The sequence below is a fragment of the Rhinoraja longicauda genome, chromosome 1 (genome assembly GCF_053455715.1).
Source record: "Rhinoraja longicauda isolate Sanriku21f chromosome 1, sRhiLon1.1, whole genome shotgun sequence".
Lineage (NCBI taxonomy): Eukaryota > Metazoa > Chordata > Chondrichthyes > Rajiformes > Arhynchobatidae > Rhinoraja > Rhinoraja longicauda.
Window position 1 is genome coordinate 9,299,944 of NC_135953.1, and position 16,518 is coordinate 9,316,461.

Genomic DNA, 16,518 nt, shown 5'->3' on the forward strand with positions numbered 1-16,518 from the left:
TAAGATAGTGATACAGGAGACAAAGCTGGGGACTGATCATTAAATGCAAAATTGGGAATTTCAGAAAGGATGGTGAAAACGTGGCAGGGAGTAGAACTAGGAGGAGAGAAGGGATCAGAGGAAAGTGAAGGAGAGAGATTAGGAGGGGCGTTTGAATCCAAGAGATGTTGGAGTTTGTGAACTTGATGTTTGAAAGATGCATTGTATAACAGTTGGGAAGTCGTGTTTGTGGACATGAGAAGTAGCAGTAATGTTAAATTCATTTATTCAAGTGGTTTGGGAACCAATATATTTATTGACCTTACTACCCAGTTGGCTTTGAGCAGGTGATGGTCATCATCTGAGGTGGACACAAAATGCTGGAGTAACTCAGCGGGTCAGGCAGCACCTCTGGAGAGAAGGAATGGGTGACGTTTCGGGTTGAGACCCTTCCATTCCTACATCATCATCTGAGGGGTTTAGTAGGTGGACCTCAGGGGGGGAAAAAACTATGCCTCGAATAGTTTCTGTGCCATTTGCTGTAAATGTCATGCATGTTGACAGTGGCGCATCTGTTTACCATTGCAGAACAAATCGCCCATAACCCCTTGGGTCGGATTACGGAAAATAAATGTTTCCTATTGGTGCTGGGAAGATATGTCACCCTTCACAAACACATCACTACAATGGATGATGGAGGAGCCAAGTGATGCAGGATTTTGTGGCTACATGGCAGAACCAAACTGTGCCGGCTTGAAAGCAGCAACCTGCATCAACTTAGTAAATGGAAGTGTATGTGAAAGACCAGGTGAGTTTTCTGGCAAGTCGGTTTAGTTTATTGTCACGTGTACCGAGGTCCGGTGAAAAGTTTTGTTGTGTGCCAACCAGTCAGCGGAAAGACAATACATGATTACAATCGAGCCAGTTACAGTGTACAGATCTGTAGGAGTAGAGATTTAAAGGAGTGGAGCGATTATAATGCGTGATTGCAGATCCACTTCTGTGACTAGCATACAAAGAGTCGCCTGGGTTGGCCGCCATCTTGGTGGAAAAAGGAAGAGGTTAAAATTAAGTGGGGAAAGGGTTTTGGGTCACGAAACAAGTAACATGTTCAAATATGAACGAAGACTAGGGACCATAGCTTTAAGATGAGAGGGGAACAGTTTAAATGAGATGTGTGTGGCAGATTCTTTTACACAGAGAGTGGCGGGTGCCTGGAACGCACTGCCAGGGGTCATGGTGGAGACAAACAATAGTGGCATTTGAGAGGCTTTTAGTCTGTGAAAAGTTTAGTTTAGGGATACAGAGCAGAACCAGGCCCATTGGGTCACCGAGTCCGTGCCGACCAGTGATCCCCGCACACTAACACTATCCGACACACTAGGGGCAATTTACAATTTTACCAAACCAATAAGCCTACAAACCCGTACATCTTTGGAGTGTAGAAGGAAACCGGGGAGAACGTACAAACTACATACAGACAGCACCCGTAGTCAGGATTGAACCCGAGTCCCTGGCGATGTAAGGCTGCAACTCTAATGCTGCACCATTGTGCCGCCCTGATGGTTGAGCTGTCAGGCAGCAACTCTACCACTGCGCCACGCAGGATGCATCATGTTCAGAATAGGGAAGGAAATTAAAGTATCGCTGGAACTGAAGTCGTACTGCTTTAATTCACAGCAAACCACAGCACCAATCAGTGCCGGACACCTTGTGCATTGAGGACAGGCTGCAGTGAATGTACGACCGGCAACTCGGAGTGTATGTGGTGCAGCAACATGAGGCAGTGTGTCGATGCCAATGCATACGTGGCTTCATTCCCTTTTGGCCAGTGCATGGAATGGTCTACTTCCAACAATTGTTCACGTAAGTGAAAGCAAATCCTGTACTGTCATTGAGTCAGAGAGTGATACAGGATGGAAACAAGCCCTTCGGCCCAACTTGCCCACACCGGCCAGCACGTCCAATCTACACTAGTCCCGTCTGCTTGCGTTTGGCCCATATCCTTCGAAACCTATCCCATCCATGTACCTGTCTAAATGTTTTGTAAATGTTGTGATAGCACTTGCATTGTTTGTGATTGCTGCCTCAATGTCAGTGTAAACCACAGAGGTGCTATTTATTTACAATCAAGTTGAAGATATTCGTTTAACAAAACTCTGATTCCATGAGTGTGTAAGAAGGAACTGCAGATGCTAGTTTAAACCGAAGATAGACACAAAAAGCTGGAGTAACTCAGCGGGACAGGCAGCATCTCTGGAGAGAAGGAATGGGTGATGTTTCGGGTCTTCCTTTATCATCGTTACTTTTTTGCACATCTTTCATTCATTGTTCTTTATCTCTCCACATCACTGTCTATATATCTCGTTTCCCTCATCCCTAACCAGTGTGAAGAAGGGTCTCGACCCAAAACGTCACCCATTCCTTCTCTCCAGAGATGTTGCCTGTCCCGCTGAGATACTCCAGCTTTTTGTTTTCTATCCTCTGATCCCATGAGGTTTAGTAGTCATCACTGTATAATGAATTTGATTTGCTTAAGTTCTGTTTCTCGATGCTTTTATGTGCATTAGTAATTGTTGAATTTGCTGAATACTTTCATTGTGCATTGGTGAATTAGTAGTTTATCTCTCTCTGTTGGCCCATTTTCCAGCTCCTTCGTTACTTTCTCTTGTTTTCCACTGCAGTAAGTCAAACCCAAACCCAGCGGATGCCTGAGATCCGGTATGAAAATGGAACTGGGTACTATTAACCTGACATAGTAGATATTCCATGTGAATATGCACCATTGCTTATGGTAGTGCCTAATCTTAAGAGGTTTTACAATCTATTTGCTTAATGTCTTCTATACGTCCACTAAAATGATGAGCAAAATCAGAAATACCATTTCTTCATCTTTCATTCTTCTTTGAGGGGTATCAATTGCAGTGTTTTTCAGATGTCTAGTCTTCTATTATTTGACAAACTATATATCAGTGATTGAGCCAGTAACATGGTTGGTGTTTCAGGCCAAATTCAGTATCAACTAACCCACGCGGCACGGTAGCGCAGCGGTAGAGTTGCTGCTTTACAGCGAATGCAGCGCCGGAGACTCAGGTTCGATCCTGACTACGGGTGCTGCACTGTAAGGAGTTTGTACGTTCTCCCCGTGACCTGCGTGGGTTTTCTCCTAGATCTTCGGTTTCCTCCCACACTCCTAAGACGTACAGGTATGTAGGTTAATTGGCTGGGTAAATGTTTTTAAAAAAATTGTCCCTAGTGGGTGTAGGATAGTGTTAATGTACGGGGATCGCTGGGCGGCACGGACTTGGAGGGCCGAAAAGGCCTGTTTCCGGCTGTATATATATGATATGATTAGCAGGACGATCTGCATTTATTGCCTTTCTGTGTTTTTCCTTGAGGCAGTAGTTTTGACTTATATTGTTATTTGGTTTTTATTGTCACATCTATGTACCAAGATACAGCAGAAATATTTGAACTTCTGTGCAACTTCTGGTCAAGTCACTCCACAGTCGTGTTGGACAAAATAATCCCAGGAGACATAAGAAAATGCAGATGCTGGAAACTTAGAGTTTAGTTTAGTTTGGAGATACAGCGTGGCAGCAGGCCCTTCGGCCCACCGAGTCCACGCCGACCAACAATCACCCAGTTACTAGTCCAGTCCTACACACTAGGCACCAATTTACAGTAGCCAATTAATCTGCGCTTCTTTGGAATGTGGGAGGAAACTGGAGCACCCAGAGGAAACCCACACGATCACAGGAAGGACATACAAACTCCACGCAGACAGCACCCGTAGTCACGATCAAACATGGGTCTCTGGTGCTGTAAGGCAGCAACTCTACCGCTGCACCACTGGTGGAGGAACTCAGCAGGTCAGGCAGCATCTGCAGAGGGGGGACTGGACAAATGATGTTTCGCACCTTTTCCATTCCTTCTATAAAATTCAAGGATGTTGACATTTCCAGTTATAAGACCATGAGAACATGCAAAGTCACATAAGAAATTGATGTTGGAGTATGCTATTCGGTCCATGTGCCAGTTCTGCATTCAGTAAATCATGGATTGTCTTTCACCTTTAGTGCCACTTTCCTTACCATTTGTATACTCTGATTGCTTTCATTTTTAAAAACATAGATCTGTGCCTTAAATATTCTCAGTAGAGCCTGAGTTGTACAACCTTCTTGGGCAGAGAATTCCAAAAATAGTTTAGGTTAGAGATACAGCACGGAAACTGGTCCTTTGGCCCACCGGGTCCACGCCGACCAGCGATCCCCGCATCTTAACACGGCGGCACGGTGGCGCAGCGGTAGAGTTGCTGCCTTACAGCGAATGCAGCGCCAGAGACTCGGGTTCGATCCTGACTACGGGCGCCGTCTGTATTGAGTTTGTGCATTCTCCCCGTAACCTGCGTGGGTTTTCTCCGAGATCTTCGGTTTCCTCCCACACTTCAAAGACGTACAGGTATGTAGGTTAATTGACTGGATAAATGTTTTTTTTTTAATTGTCCCTAGTGTGTGTAAGATAGTGTTAATGTGCGAGGATCGCTGGGCGGCGCGGACTCGGTGGGCCGAAGGGCCTGTTTCCGCGCTGTATCTCTAAAATATCTTAAAAAATCCCCTACACACACTAAGGACAATTTTCACATTTGCCAAGCGAGTTTACCTACATACCTGTACGTCTTTGGAGTGTGGGAGGAAAGTGGAGATCTCGGGAAAAACCCACGCAGGCCACGGGGAGAACGTACAAACTCCATACAGACAAGCACCCGTAGTCAGGATCGAATCCGGGTCTCTGGCGTTGTAAGTCAGCAACTCTACCGCTGCGCCACCGTGTCGCCTAAGTTTATATCCACTTGTCTTCAAATTGCAACATGACTTCTCAACTTTTATTCTCAATGCTCGACTAATGAAAAGAAGAATATGTGGTACTGAATTCTGTCCTTTCCACCCTATCTACGTTGTTGACACTTTCAGAGAGCCATGGATTTGTGCTCTGAGATCCTTTTGTACAGCAATGCTCCAAAGGTTCATGTGATAGGAGCAGAATTAGGCCATTTGGCCCATCAATTCTACTCCGCCATTCAATCATGGCTGCTCCATCTTTCCCTCTCAACCACATTCTCCTGCCTTTTCTCCATATCCCCTGACACCCGTACTAATCAAGAGTTCTTGCCTTATACAGTATAATTCCCTCTTACATTTGACCTTCCAATATGCAACAGTTTACACTTGTCCGGATTAAACTCCATCTGCTATTTCCAACTGACATCTACACCGATCAGCCAAAACATTATTACCTGATGAGCCAAAACATTATGACCACCTGCCTAATATGCTGTTGGTCCTCCGTGTGCAGCCCCATACGCAGCATTTTCTTACCACTGCTAACTCAGGCTAACTGATTGGTAGTTCCCCATTTCTTTCTACCTCCATTCTTTAAGGGTAGGGTTGCCTTTGCTATTTTGCCACCTGTGAAATTTTGGAAGATGGCATCTGTTATATCCATAATGACGAACTTCAAAACACTTGGATGTGGGCCATCACGTCCTGGATTATTTTATGGTTGATGGTATCTTCCATTTCCTTGTTCACTCCTCTGTGCTCCTCGGCTCTTAAAAAGATCTGGATAGTTTTCAATGAGAAGACACAAAGTGCTGGAGTAACCCTGGAAAACATGGATAGGTGACGTTTCTGGTTGGGACCTTTCATCAGACTGATTTGGATTATTGGATAGTTATTGAACTAACTTAGAAGGCTGTCTGCCTTCGATCCAACAATCTCAAGTTGAAATCATTTCGAGTTTTCACGGGCGAGAGTGTTTTATTTTAATACCTGGCTTGACATTGTAATCAGGTGTACTCCCTAGTTGCTGCAAAATGAAACTGCATACATAACACCACAAATCAAGTAACAGTTCATTAAACCGTGAAACCAGCTTTTCGGAAGGACTACCCTTCACTACTTCAAATAACTTGCAGAAGCGATGTGTCTGTTGTCACTGTTTAGTTTAGTTTAATTTAGAGATACAGCGCGGAACAGGCCCACCGAGTCCACAACGACCGGCGATCCCTGCGCACTCACACTATCCTACATGCACTTACCGACCGGCGATCCCTGCGCACTCACACTATCCTACATGCACTTACCGACCAGTGATCCCTGCGCACTCACACTATCCTACATGCACTTAGGACAATTTGCATTTACACCAAGCCGATTAACCTACAAACATGCATGTTTTGGAGTGTGGCAGGAAACCGCAGTTATCGGGGAAAACCCACGTGGTTACAGGAAGAACGTACAAACTCAGGACAGACAGCATCCGTAGTCAGGATCGAACCCGGGTCTCTGAGGTTGTAAAGCAGCAATTCTACCGCTGCACCACTGTGCTGCTCTGCGGACAACAAGTTCTATGAGTTTGTTGTGTATCTTGCAGATGAAAGTGATTGATGTATTTTCTTAATTACCAGCTTGACAGCAGAGAAGGCTGAAGTGTATTAATAAATTACAACATTAAACATAGTGCTGCCCATTATGTATTCTTGAAAGCAAATAAATCAATTTTTATAAAATTTATGAGCCATCTTTTCGAATGCACACACAATTAGAAATGTATTATTAGCTAACCTGCACCCACTCATCACCTGCCACGCTTTGTTCCACTGCCACCTCTCTTTTCCAGCTTCCCCATCCCTCGACTACAATCAGTCCGATGAAGGTTCCCGACCCAAAAAGTCACCTGTCCATTTCCCCGCTTAGGTGCTGCCTGACCCACTAAACTACTAAAACATTGTGTTTTGTTCAAGGTTCCAGCACCTGCAGTTCCTTGTGTCTCAGAAATGTATTGAATCTGTACTATCCAGTTCGGGTCGAGGAGAAGGGTCTCAGGTCGAAAAGAAAGACCTTGATCCGAAACGTCACCCATTCCATCTCTCCAGAGATGCTGCCTGTGCAACTGCGTTACTTCAGCATTTTGTGTCTATCTTTGGTAAAAATGTTATTGTTTAGTTTAACATGGTTTATTGTCACGTGCACTGAGGTACAGTGAAAAGCTTTTTTCAGAGTCATAGTCATAGAGTGGTACACTGTGGAAACAGGCACTTCGGCCCAATTCGCCCACATCAGCCAACAATGTCCCAGCTACACGAGTCCCACTTGCCTGTGCTTGGTCCATATCCCTCCAAATCTGTCCTATCCATGTACCTGTCTAACTGTTTCTTAAATAATGGGATAGTCCCACCCTCAAATACCTCCTCTGGCAGCTTGTTCCATGCACCCATCACCCTTTGTGTGAAAAGGTTACCCCTCGGATTCCTATTAAATATTTTCCCCTTCACTTTGAACCCATGTCCTCTGGTCCTTGATTCCCCTACTCTGGGCAAAAGACTCTGTGCATCTACCCAATCTATTCCTCTCATGATTTTGTACACCTCTATAAGATCTCCCCTCATCCTCCTGCGTTCCATGGAATAGAGACCCAGCCTACTCAACCTCTCCCGATAGCTCACACCCTCTAGTCCTGGCAACATCCTCATAAATCTTTTCTGAACCTTTTCATGCTTGACAATATCTTTCCTATAACATGGTGCCCAGAACTGAACACAATTTTCTGATGCAGTCTCATCAACGTCTGAAACAACTGCAACATGACCTTCCAACTTCGATACTCAATACTCTGACTGATGAAGGCCAAAAGCCTTTTTGACCACCTTATCTACCTGCGACTCGACCTTCAAGGAACCAAGCACCTGTACTCCACGATCTCTCCGCTCTACAATACTACCCAGAGGCCTACCATTTACTGGGTAGATCTCCCCCTAGTTCGACGCCCCTAAACGCAATGCCTCACACTTCTATGTATTAAATTCCATCAACCATTACTCCTCCCACCTGGCCAATCGATCCAGATCCTGCTGCAATCTTTCACAACCATCTTCACTAACGACAAAACCACTAACTTTTGTATCATCAGCAAACTTGCTCATCTCTCCCTTTATGTCCTCATCCAAATCATTGGTGGAGATGACAAACAGTAATGGGTTCAGCACCGAACTCTGACGCACACCATTAGTCACAGGCCTCCAGTCCAAGAAGCAACCTTCCACCATCACCCTCTGCTTCCTTCCATGGAGCCAATTTGCTATCCATTCAGCTATCTCTCCTTGGATCCCATGCGATCTAATACAATACAATACAATACAATACAATATATCTTTATTGTCATTGTACAGGGGTACAACGAGATTGGAATGCGCCTCCCATACGATGCAATAAATTAATTAGCTAGTCAGTATTAATTTAAACAACCCAATGAAACAAATTGTAACAGTTTTAAAACAGAATAAAGTGCAAGTAGATCTGTGCCGGTTCACTGTGCGATGTGACCATCCGGCTCAGCAGGACCGGTTCATAGCAGCTATGGCCCTGGGGATGAAGCTGTTCCTGAGTCTGGAGGTGCGGGCGTAGAAGGCTTTGTATCGTCTGCCCGATGGTAGAAGTTCGAACAGACTGTTGCAGGGGTGTGAGGAGTCTTTGTGGATGCTGGTGGCTTTTCTGAGGCATCGTGTGTTGTAGATGCCCTCCAAGGCTGGTAGCTGTGTTCCGATGGTCCTCTAAGCTCTATGGACTACCCGCTGAAGAGCTTTCCTTACAGAGCAGCCTACCATGCGGAACATCAGATTTGTGAGACACGACCTCCCATGTACAAAACCATGCTGACTGTCCCTAATCAGCCCTTGCCCATCCAAATGCCTGTATAACCTATCCCTCAGAATACTCTCCAGTAACTTACCAACTACAAATGTTAAGCTCACCGGCTTATAGTTCCCAGCATTTTCCCTGCAGCCCTTCTTTAAAAGAGGCACAACATTCGCCACCCTCCAGTCTTCCGGCACCTCTCCTGTATTTAAGGATGCCTCGTAAATTTCAACCTGGGCTCCCACAATTTCCTGTCTAGTTTCCCTGCAATGTCCTCCGATATGTTGTGTGCTCTCCAGTCAGCAGGAAGACTGGACATAATTACAATCGAGCCGTCCACAGTGCACAGATACAGGATAAAGGGAATAATGTTTAGATAAAGTCCATAAAAGTCTGATTACAGATAGTCCGAGGGTCAACGATGAGGTCATGGTAGCTCAGGACCGCTCTGTTGATGGGGGCCAGAAAATATATTGGAAATTCAAAATGAGTACTTTGAAAATGTAAACAGTTGATGGATACAAGATATGAATAGTTTAAGAGGATGTACTTGTGAAATCTGTCAGTACTTGAAGTAGATATGTCATCAGATCTGGATTGGTTACCAGATAGATTGTTAAAATAGATTATCCGATGGGCAATATGGTGGCAGGTTTTCAAGGGACGAAAAGGGAGAGTATGTTCCTTTTCTATTTAGTACAGGAGTTCATGGACCAGAGTGAAAACATATCATATCATATCATATCATATATATACAGCCGGAAACAGGCCTTTTCGGCCCACCAAGTCCGTGCCGCCCAGCGATCCCCGTACATTAACACTATCCTACACCCACTAGGGACAATTTTTACATTTACCCAGCCAATTAACCTACATACCTGTACGTCTTTGGAGTGTGGGAGGAAACCGAAGATCTCGGAGAAAACCCACGCAGGTCACGGGGAGGACGTACAAACTCCTTACAGTGCAGCACCCGTAGTCAGGATCGAACCTGAGTCTCCGGCGCTGCATTAGCTGTAAAGCAGCAACTCTACCGCTGCGCTACCGTGCATGTTATAGAGTAATATGGCATGGAAACAGGCCTTCGTCCCAACTTGCGGGTGAGAGGAGAATGATGAGAGGAGATCTTATCGAAACATATAAGATTATTAAGGGGTTGGACACGTTAGAGGCAGGAAACATGTTTCCAATGTTGGGGGAGTCCAGAATAAGGGGCCACAGTTTAAGAATAAGGGGTAGGCCATTTAGAACTGAGGTGAGGAAAAACTTTTTCAGTCAGAGAGTTGTGAATCTGTGGAATTCTCTGCCTCAGAAGGCAGTGGAGGCCAATTCTCTGAATGCATTCAAGAGAGAGCTGGATAGAGCTCTTAAGGATAGCGGAGTCAGGGGGTATGGGGAGAAGGCAGAACGGGATACTGATTGAGAATGATCAGCCATGATCACATTGAATGGTGGTGCTGGCTCGAAGGGCCGAATGGCCTCCTCCATAGAATATTGTCTATTGCCCGCACCGACCAACATGTCCCATGTACACCAATCCCACCTGCCTGCATTTGGCCCATATCCGTCCAAACCTGTCGTAGCCTTGTACCTGTTTAAATGTTTCTTAAACGTTGCAATAGTACCTGCCTCAACTACCTCCTCCAGCAACTCATTCCTTACACCTACCACCCATTGTGTGAAAAAGATTGCCTCTCAGGTCCTATTAAATCTCTCCCCCTTTCACCTTAAACCTATGTCCTCTGACTCCCCTACTCTGGGAAAGAGATTTTGTGCGTCTACCCGATCTATTCCTCTCATGATTTTGTACACCTCAATAAGATCACCCTTCATTCTCCTGCGCTCCAAGGGATGTTAAGTGATTTTAAAAAGATTTTGGGAATATGTTACTCATTCAGTCATGATCTGGAATGCACTGCCTGCAGGTGACATGGATGTTGTTGAAGTTGTGGTTTTCTAAAGGAAATTGGTTGAATATTTGATTTTAACAACATTTGTATCTCTCTCTGTGCAGATAACAAATAGCCATGGAGACAGCTTGTTTCATTGATTGCCATTGTTGCTGTTCAATTAAAATGAACATTCTCTGAAGCCCTTGTTTAGTTTCCTTATCAACCTTTACTCTTTGATTAGCATTGGGTTGAGGAAATGTTCTAACAAATATTGACTGTTGGTATCATCTGCCAGTGGATTGGATGCGAAGTTTAGTTTATTTAGTTTAGAGATACAGCACGGAAATAGGCCCTTCGCCCGCCCCAACTCCGTGCCGACCAACGATCCACGTACACAAACACAATCTACACACTAGGTACAATTTAGAATGTTAACAAAGCCAATTAACCTACAAACCTACACACCTATGGAGTGTGGGAGGAAACCGGAGCACCTGGAGAAAACCCGTGCAGGTCATGGGGAGACACACTCCGTACAGGCAGCACCTGTGGTCAGGATCGATCCTGGGTCTCTGGTGCTGTAAGGCAGCAACTCTACTGCTGCACCACCGTGTCGCCACCTGGTTCTAGTTTCTTCACTAGAAAATTTAAGGTTCAGCGATAGTGACAGGAAATGAGTTGATCCTTGGTGCCAGAAAGATTCGAACATAATACAGCACAGGGACTTTGGCCCATGATGTCTGTGCTGAACATAATGCCACGGCCTGGAGAGAATGGATGTGGGTCGGCATGTTTCCACTCTTGTGGGAGAGCCTGGGACCAGAGGTCATACATACATAGCCTTAGAATTAAAGGACGTTCCTTTAGAAAAATGACGAGGAATTTCTTTAGTCAGAGGGTGGTGAATCTGTGGAATTCTTTGCCACAGAATGCTGTGGCAAGCCACGTTAATGGATATATTCAAGACCGAGATAGATTATTGATTAGTGCAGGTGGCAGGGGTTTTGGGGAGAAGGCAGGAGAATGGTTCCACATGGAAGGTTGATTAAGAAGGTTAAATCGTTGGGTATTAATAGTGAGGTTGCAAGATGGATTCAACAATGGCTGAATGGGAGATACCAGAGGGTAATGGTTGACAACTGTATGTCAGGTTGGAGGCCAGTGTCTAGTGGAGTACCCCAAGGATCTGTGTTGGGTCCACTGTTGTTTGTCATTTACATTAATGATCTGGATGATGGTGTGGCAAATTGGATTAGTAAGTATGCAGATGATACTAAGATAGGTGGTGTAGTTAATAATGAAGTAGATTTTCAAAGTCTACAGAGAGACTTGGGCCTTTTGGAAGGGTGGGCTGAAAGATGGCAGATGGAGTTTTAATGCTGATAAGCGTGGGGTGCTGCATTTTGGTAGGACAAATCAAAATAGGACGTACAGGGCAAAATGGTAGGGAATTGAGGAATGCAGTGGAACAGAGGGATCTGGGAATAACTGTGCATTGTTCCCTGAAGGTGGAATCTCATGTGGATAGGGTGGTGAAGAAGGCATTTGGTATGCTTGCCTTTATAAATCAGAGCATCGAATATAGAAGTTGGGATGTAATGTTAAAATTGTACAGGGCATTGGTGAGGCCGAATCTGGAGTATGGTGTGCAGTTCTGGTCGCCAAATTATAGGCAGGATGTCGACAAAATGGAGAGGGTACAGAGGAGATTTACTAGAATGTTGCCTGGGTTTCAGCACTTAAGCTACAGAGAGAGGTTGAACAGGTTGGGTCTTTATTCTTTGGAGCGTAGAAGGTTGAGGGGGGACTTGATAGAGGTTTTAAAATTTTAAGAGGGACGGACAGAGTTGACGTGGGTAGGCTTTTCCCTTTGAGAGTGGGGAAGATTCCAACAAGGGGACATAACTTCAGAATTAAGGGACAAAAGTTTAGGGGTAACATGAGGGGTAACTTCTTTACTCAGAGGGTGGTGGCTGTGTGGAATGAGCTTCCGGTGGAAGTGGTGGAGGCAGGCTCGATTTTATTATTTAAGAGTAAATTGGATAGGTATATGGATGGGAGAGGATTGGAGGGTTATGGTCTGAGAGCAGGTAGATGAGACTAGGTCAGAGAAAGTGGTCGGCGTGGACTAGTAGGGCCGAACGGGCCTGTTTCCGTGCTGTAATTGTTATATGGTTATATGGTTAATGGGGTTAGGAGGGAGAGATAGATCAGCCATGATTGAATGACGGAGTAGACTTGATGGGCCGAATGGCCTAATTCTGCTCCTATCACATGAATTTATGACCCTTGTCTGCCTGAACATAATCCATATCCCTCCATTCTCTGCACATCCAGGTGCCTATCCAAACGTTTCTTAAATGTCAATTCTGTACGAGCCCCCACCTCTGCCCTCACCTCTCCAGGCACCCACCACTCTCTGTTAAAAAAAACCTTGCCCAACATATCACCGTCTCACCGTACAGCTTATATCCTCTAGAATTTGATATTTCCATCCTGTGGCATAGATTCTTTTTTTTTTTTTTTTTTTTTTTTAAATTTTTATTAGAGGTTAAATACATCAATGTACTTCACATATATCTTGTTACAGTCATTGTACCCCATAATTTTATGGCTTTTAAAGAAAAATAGTAGAAAGAAAGAGAGAAAGAGAGAGAAGAAAAAAAAAAAAAAAAAAAAAAAGGGAATCCACCAACTCGATAGTTTTCCGTCCCCCCCCTACCAAGGCCCGAGGTACTCCTCCACCCTATCTTTGTAATAATTCTATAAATGCAGACCACGTCTGATAGAAGCGTTCTGATTTTCCTTCCAGGCGGAGTCTCATATCTTCCAGATGTAGTGTTTCAAACATAGTAGAAATCCACATATTTAATGTTGGTATAGGAGCATTTTTCCGAAATTTTAAGATTAATTTTTTTCCTATTATTAAACCATAATCAAATAAATTCTTTTGATACGCATTTAATTCCGAACTACCTTCTGTCATTCCGAAAATAATCCGTTCTGGCTTTGGTGTCATTTTTATTTTAAACACTTTTGTGAAAATTTCAAAAATTTCAGTCCAAAACTTTTGAATTTTTGTACAAAAGATGAATGAGTGCGCTATAGTAGCTTCTTGACAATGGCATTTATCACAAATTGGTGAAACGTTAGGGAAAAATTTATTTAATTTAGTTTTTGAGTAGTATAATCTATGTATGATTTTAAATTGTATTAGAGTATGTCTTACGTTAATTGAGCATTTATGCACATTTAATAAGTATTGTTTCCACCTTTCAGTGGAAATTTTTATGCTTAGTTCGTTTTCCCACTCACCTCTAATACCTTCCGTTGTTGGTATTACTGCATTTAGTATAATATTATATATATGTGAAATTAATTTTGGTGATTCCGCCTTTGTATTCATTACTTCATCTAATAAGTCTGATGGGACGTTGTGAAATTCATGCGCATATTTTTTCAAATAATCACATATTTGGAAATATTTAAAATACTGATTGCTACCCAGATTGTATTTTAGTTGTAATTGTTTAAATGATAATAGTTTTCCCGTATCATACAAATCTCCCAAAGTTTTAATTCCTGCTCTTTCCCAATGTATGAATGCTTTGTCTATAATCGAGGGTTTAAACAAATATGTGGCATAGATTCTGACTGTCTGTCTATGACTTTCATAATTTGATATACTTCTATCGGGTCTCCCCACAATCTTCAGAATTCCAAAGTCTGTCTAACTTCTCTCTGTAGCTAATACCCCTGCACACTTTCTAAAGCCTCCATATCATTCCTGTATGTAATGGGGTGACCAGCAAAACCAGAGTCTGATACTATGTTTCTATGTTTCTATCATGCTTCCTGACTCTTGCGCAAAGCCCCACTTGTACCATTGAAAGCAAGGATACCACATGATGATTTTTCCACTCTATCTACTGGCGTGGCCACATTCAGGAGTGACTTGACTTATTCGGCAGTAGTTAACAGAAACGTACACAAATAAATGTAGTTATTTATTCATCGGAAGGGCAATGAGCAATTATTAGTCATTGGTCTGGCAAAAGGTAGGTTGTAAAGTGTTTTTCCTTGCTTATAACTGCAAGTCGAATCGGTAATAAGGAAGGCAGACGTAATGCTGGCATTTATTTCAAGAGGACGAAAATACAGAAACAGGGATGCAATGATGAGGCTCTATAAGGCACTGGTCAGGCTGTATTTGGTTTAGTGTGAGCAATTTAGGGCCCCATGTCTTAGGAAGGACGTGCTTGCTGGCTCCGGAGAGGGTCCAGAGGAGGTTTACAAGAATGATCCCAGGAATGAGTGGGTTAACATAGGATGAGAGTTTGACAGCACATGGATTTTAGAAGAATGAGGGGGGGGACCTCGTTGAAACTTACCAAATCGTGAAAGACTTGGATAGAGTGGATGTGGAGAGGATGTTTCCACCAGTGGGAGAGTCTAGGACCAGAGGTCATAGCCTCAGAATTAAAGGGTGGTCCTTTAGGAAGATGAGGAGGACTTTCTTTAGTCAGAGGGTGATGAAACTGGAATTCTGGGGAATGGAGATGGGAGATTGAATGGCGAAGATGGGCTGAATGACCTAATTCTGCCCCTATCACTTATGAACATGAACTTATAATATTGTACCATTTTTAATATCAATCTTAAATCACACCGCTGTTCAAGCCAACAAAACCTCTCTTAATAATTATTCAGCAAAAATCAGTTCTTGTCTGATACTTTTCCTTTGAACAGGTTTCAAAGGTTTCAAAGGTCTTTTATTGTCACGTGTACCAAGTTTTGTCAGATTATTTGACAATATACATTAACGTATCTTGTACAGGAGTAAAATGTCATTTCTAATTTTGTGGATTCACAGATGAAAATAGCAACAGAAGGAGCTATTTGATGTGTTTTTTTTCTGTCATTCTAGCCGAGAATTGTTCTGGCTATCGTACGTGCAGTCACTGTTTGGAGCAGCCTGGATGTGGATGGTGTACTGACCCCAGCAATACAGGAAAAGGACAGTGTATAGAAGGATCTTATCGTGGGCCAATGAAAATATCGACAGTACATACCCCTCCTGTACCCATTCTCAACGTCAGCATGTGTCCAGTAGAAACAAGGTTCAACTGGTCCTTTATCCATTGTCCAGGTCAGCATTTATTTTGTTCATTTGTGAGTTGCAGTCATTTCTAGCAAGTCTATCTCGGGTTATGTCATAGAGTCAAACAGCGTGGAAACAGGGCCTTCGTCCCAACTTGCCCACGCCGACCAACATGCCCCATCTACGCTGGTCCCACCTGCCTGCGTTCGACCCATATCCCTCTAAACTCATCCTATCCTGGTGGATGGGGAGCGGTGAGGGGCTACCGTATCAGCTAAATACTTTGCAAACCCATTTTGCAGGGCCGTTAGCAGTCAACCTGCTTGTGCCTGGGTCTGGTGCCGCATCTAGTCTAGACCAAGTCATTCAAATCCTTAAATGGCTTTGGCAACATGCATTTAGAATGTCTGTTCCTTGCGTCTGATTGCATATAGTTAATGACATTGCAGATAAAATACAAGCTCGAGATTTGTGTTCATATAGAAACATAGAAAATAGGTGCAGGAGGAGGCCATTTGGCCCTTCGAGCCAGCAACGCCATTCATTGTGATCGTGGCTGCTCATCCACAATCAGTAACCTGTGCCTGCCTTCTCCCCATAGCCCTTGATTCCACTAGCCCCTAGAGCTCTATCTAACTCTTTTAAATTCATCCAGTGAATTGGCCTCTACTGCCTTCTGTGGCAGAGAATTTCACAAATTCACAACTCTGGGTGAAAAGATTACTTCTCAGTTTTAAATGGCTTCCCCTTTATTGTTATACTGTGTCCCCTGGTTCTGGACTCCCCCAACATTGGGAACATTTTTCCTGCATCTAGCTTGTCCAGTCCTTTTATAATTGTGTACGTCTCT

General features: G+C 43.7%; 1 protein-coding gene across 1 annotated transcript in view; it reads left to right on the forward strand.

Moving 5' to 3' along the window:
• atrn (attractin) overlaps positions 1-16,518 on the forward strand; it is a 339,856-nt gene that overhangs the window by 169,173 nt on the left and 154,165 nt on the right. The window contains exons 16-18 of the mRNA XM_078406639.1: positions 568-787; positions 1,660-1,845; positions 15,495-15,716. Of these exons, the coding sequence (XP_078262765.1) occupies positions 568-787; positions 1,660-1,845; positions 15,495-15,716 (628 nt within the window). The remainder of the gene's footprint in view (positions 1-567; positions 788-1,659; positions 1,846-15,494; positions 15,717-16,518) is intronic.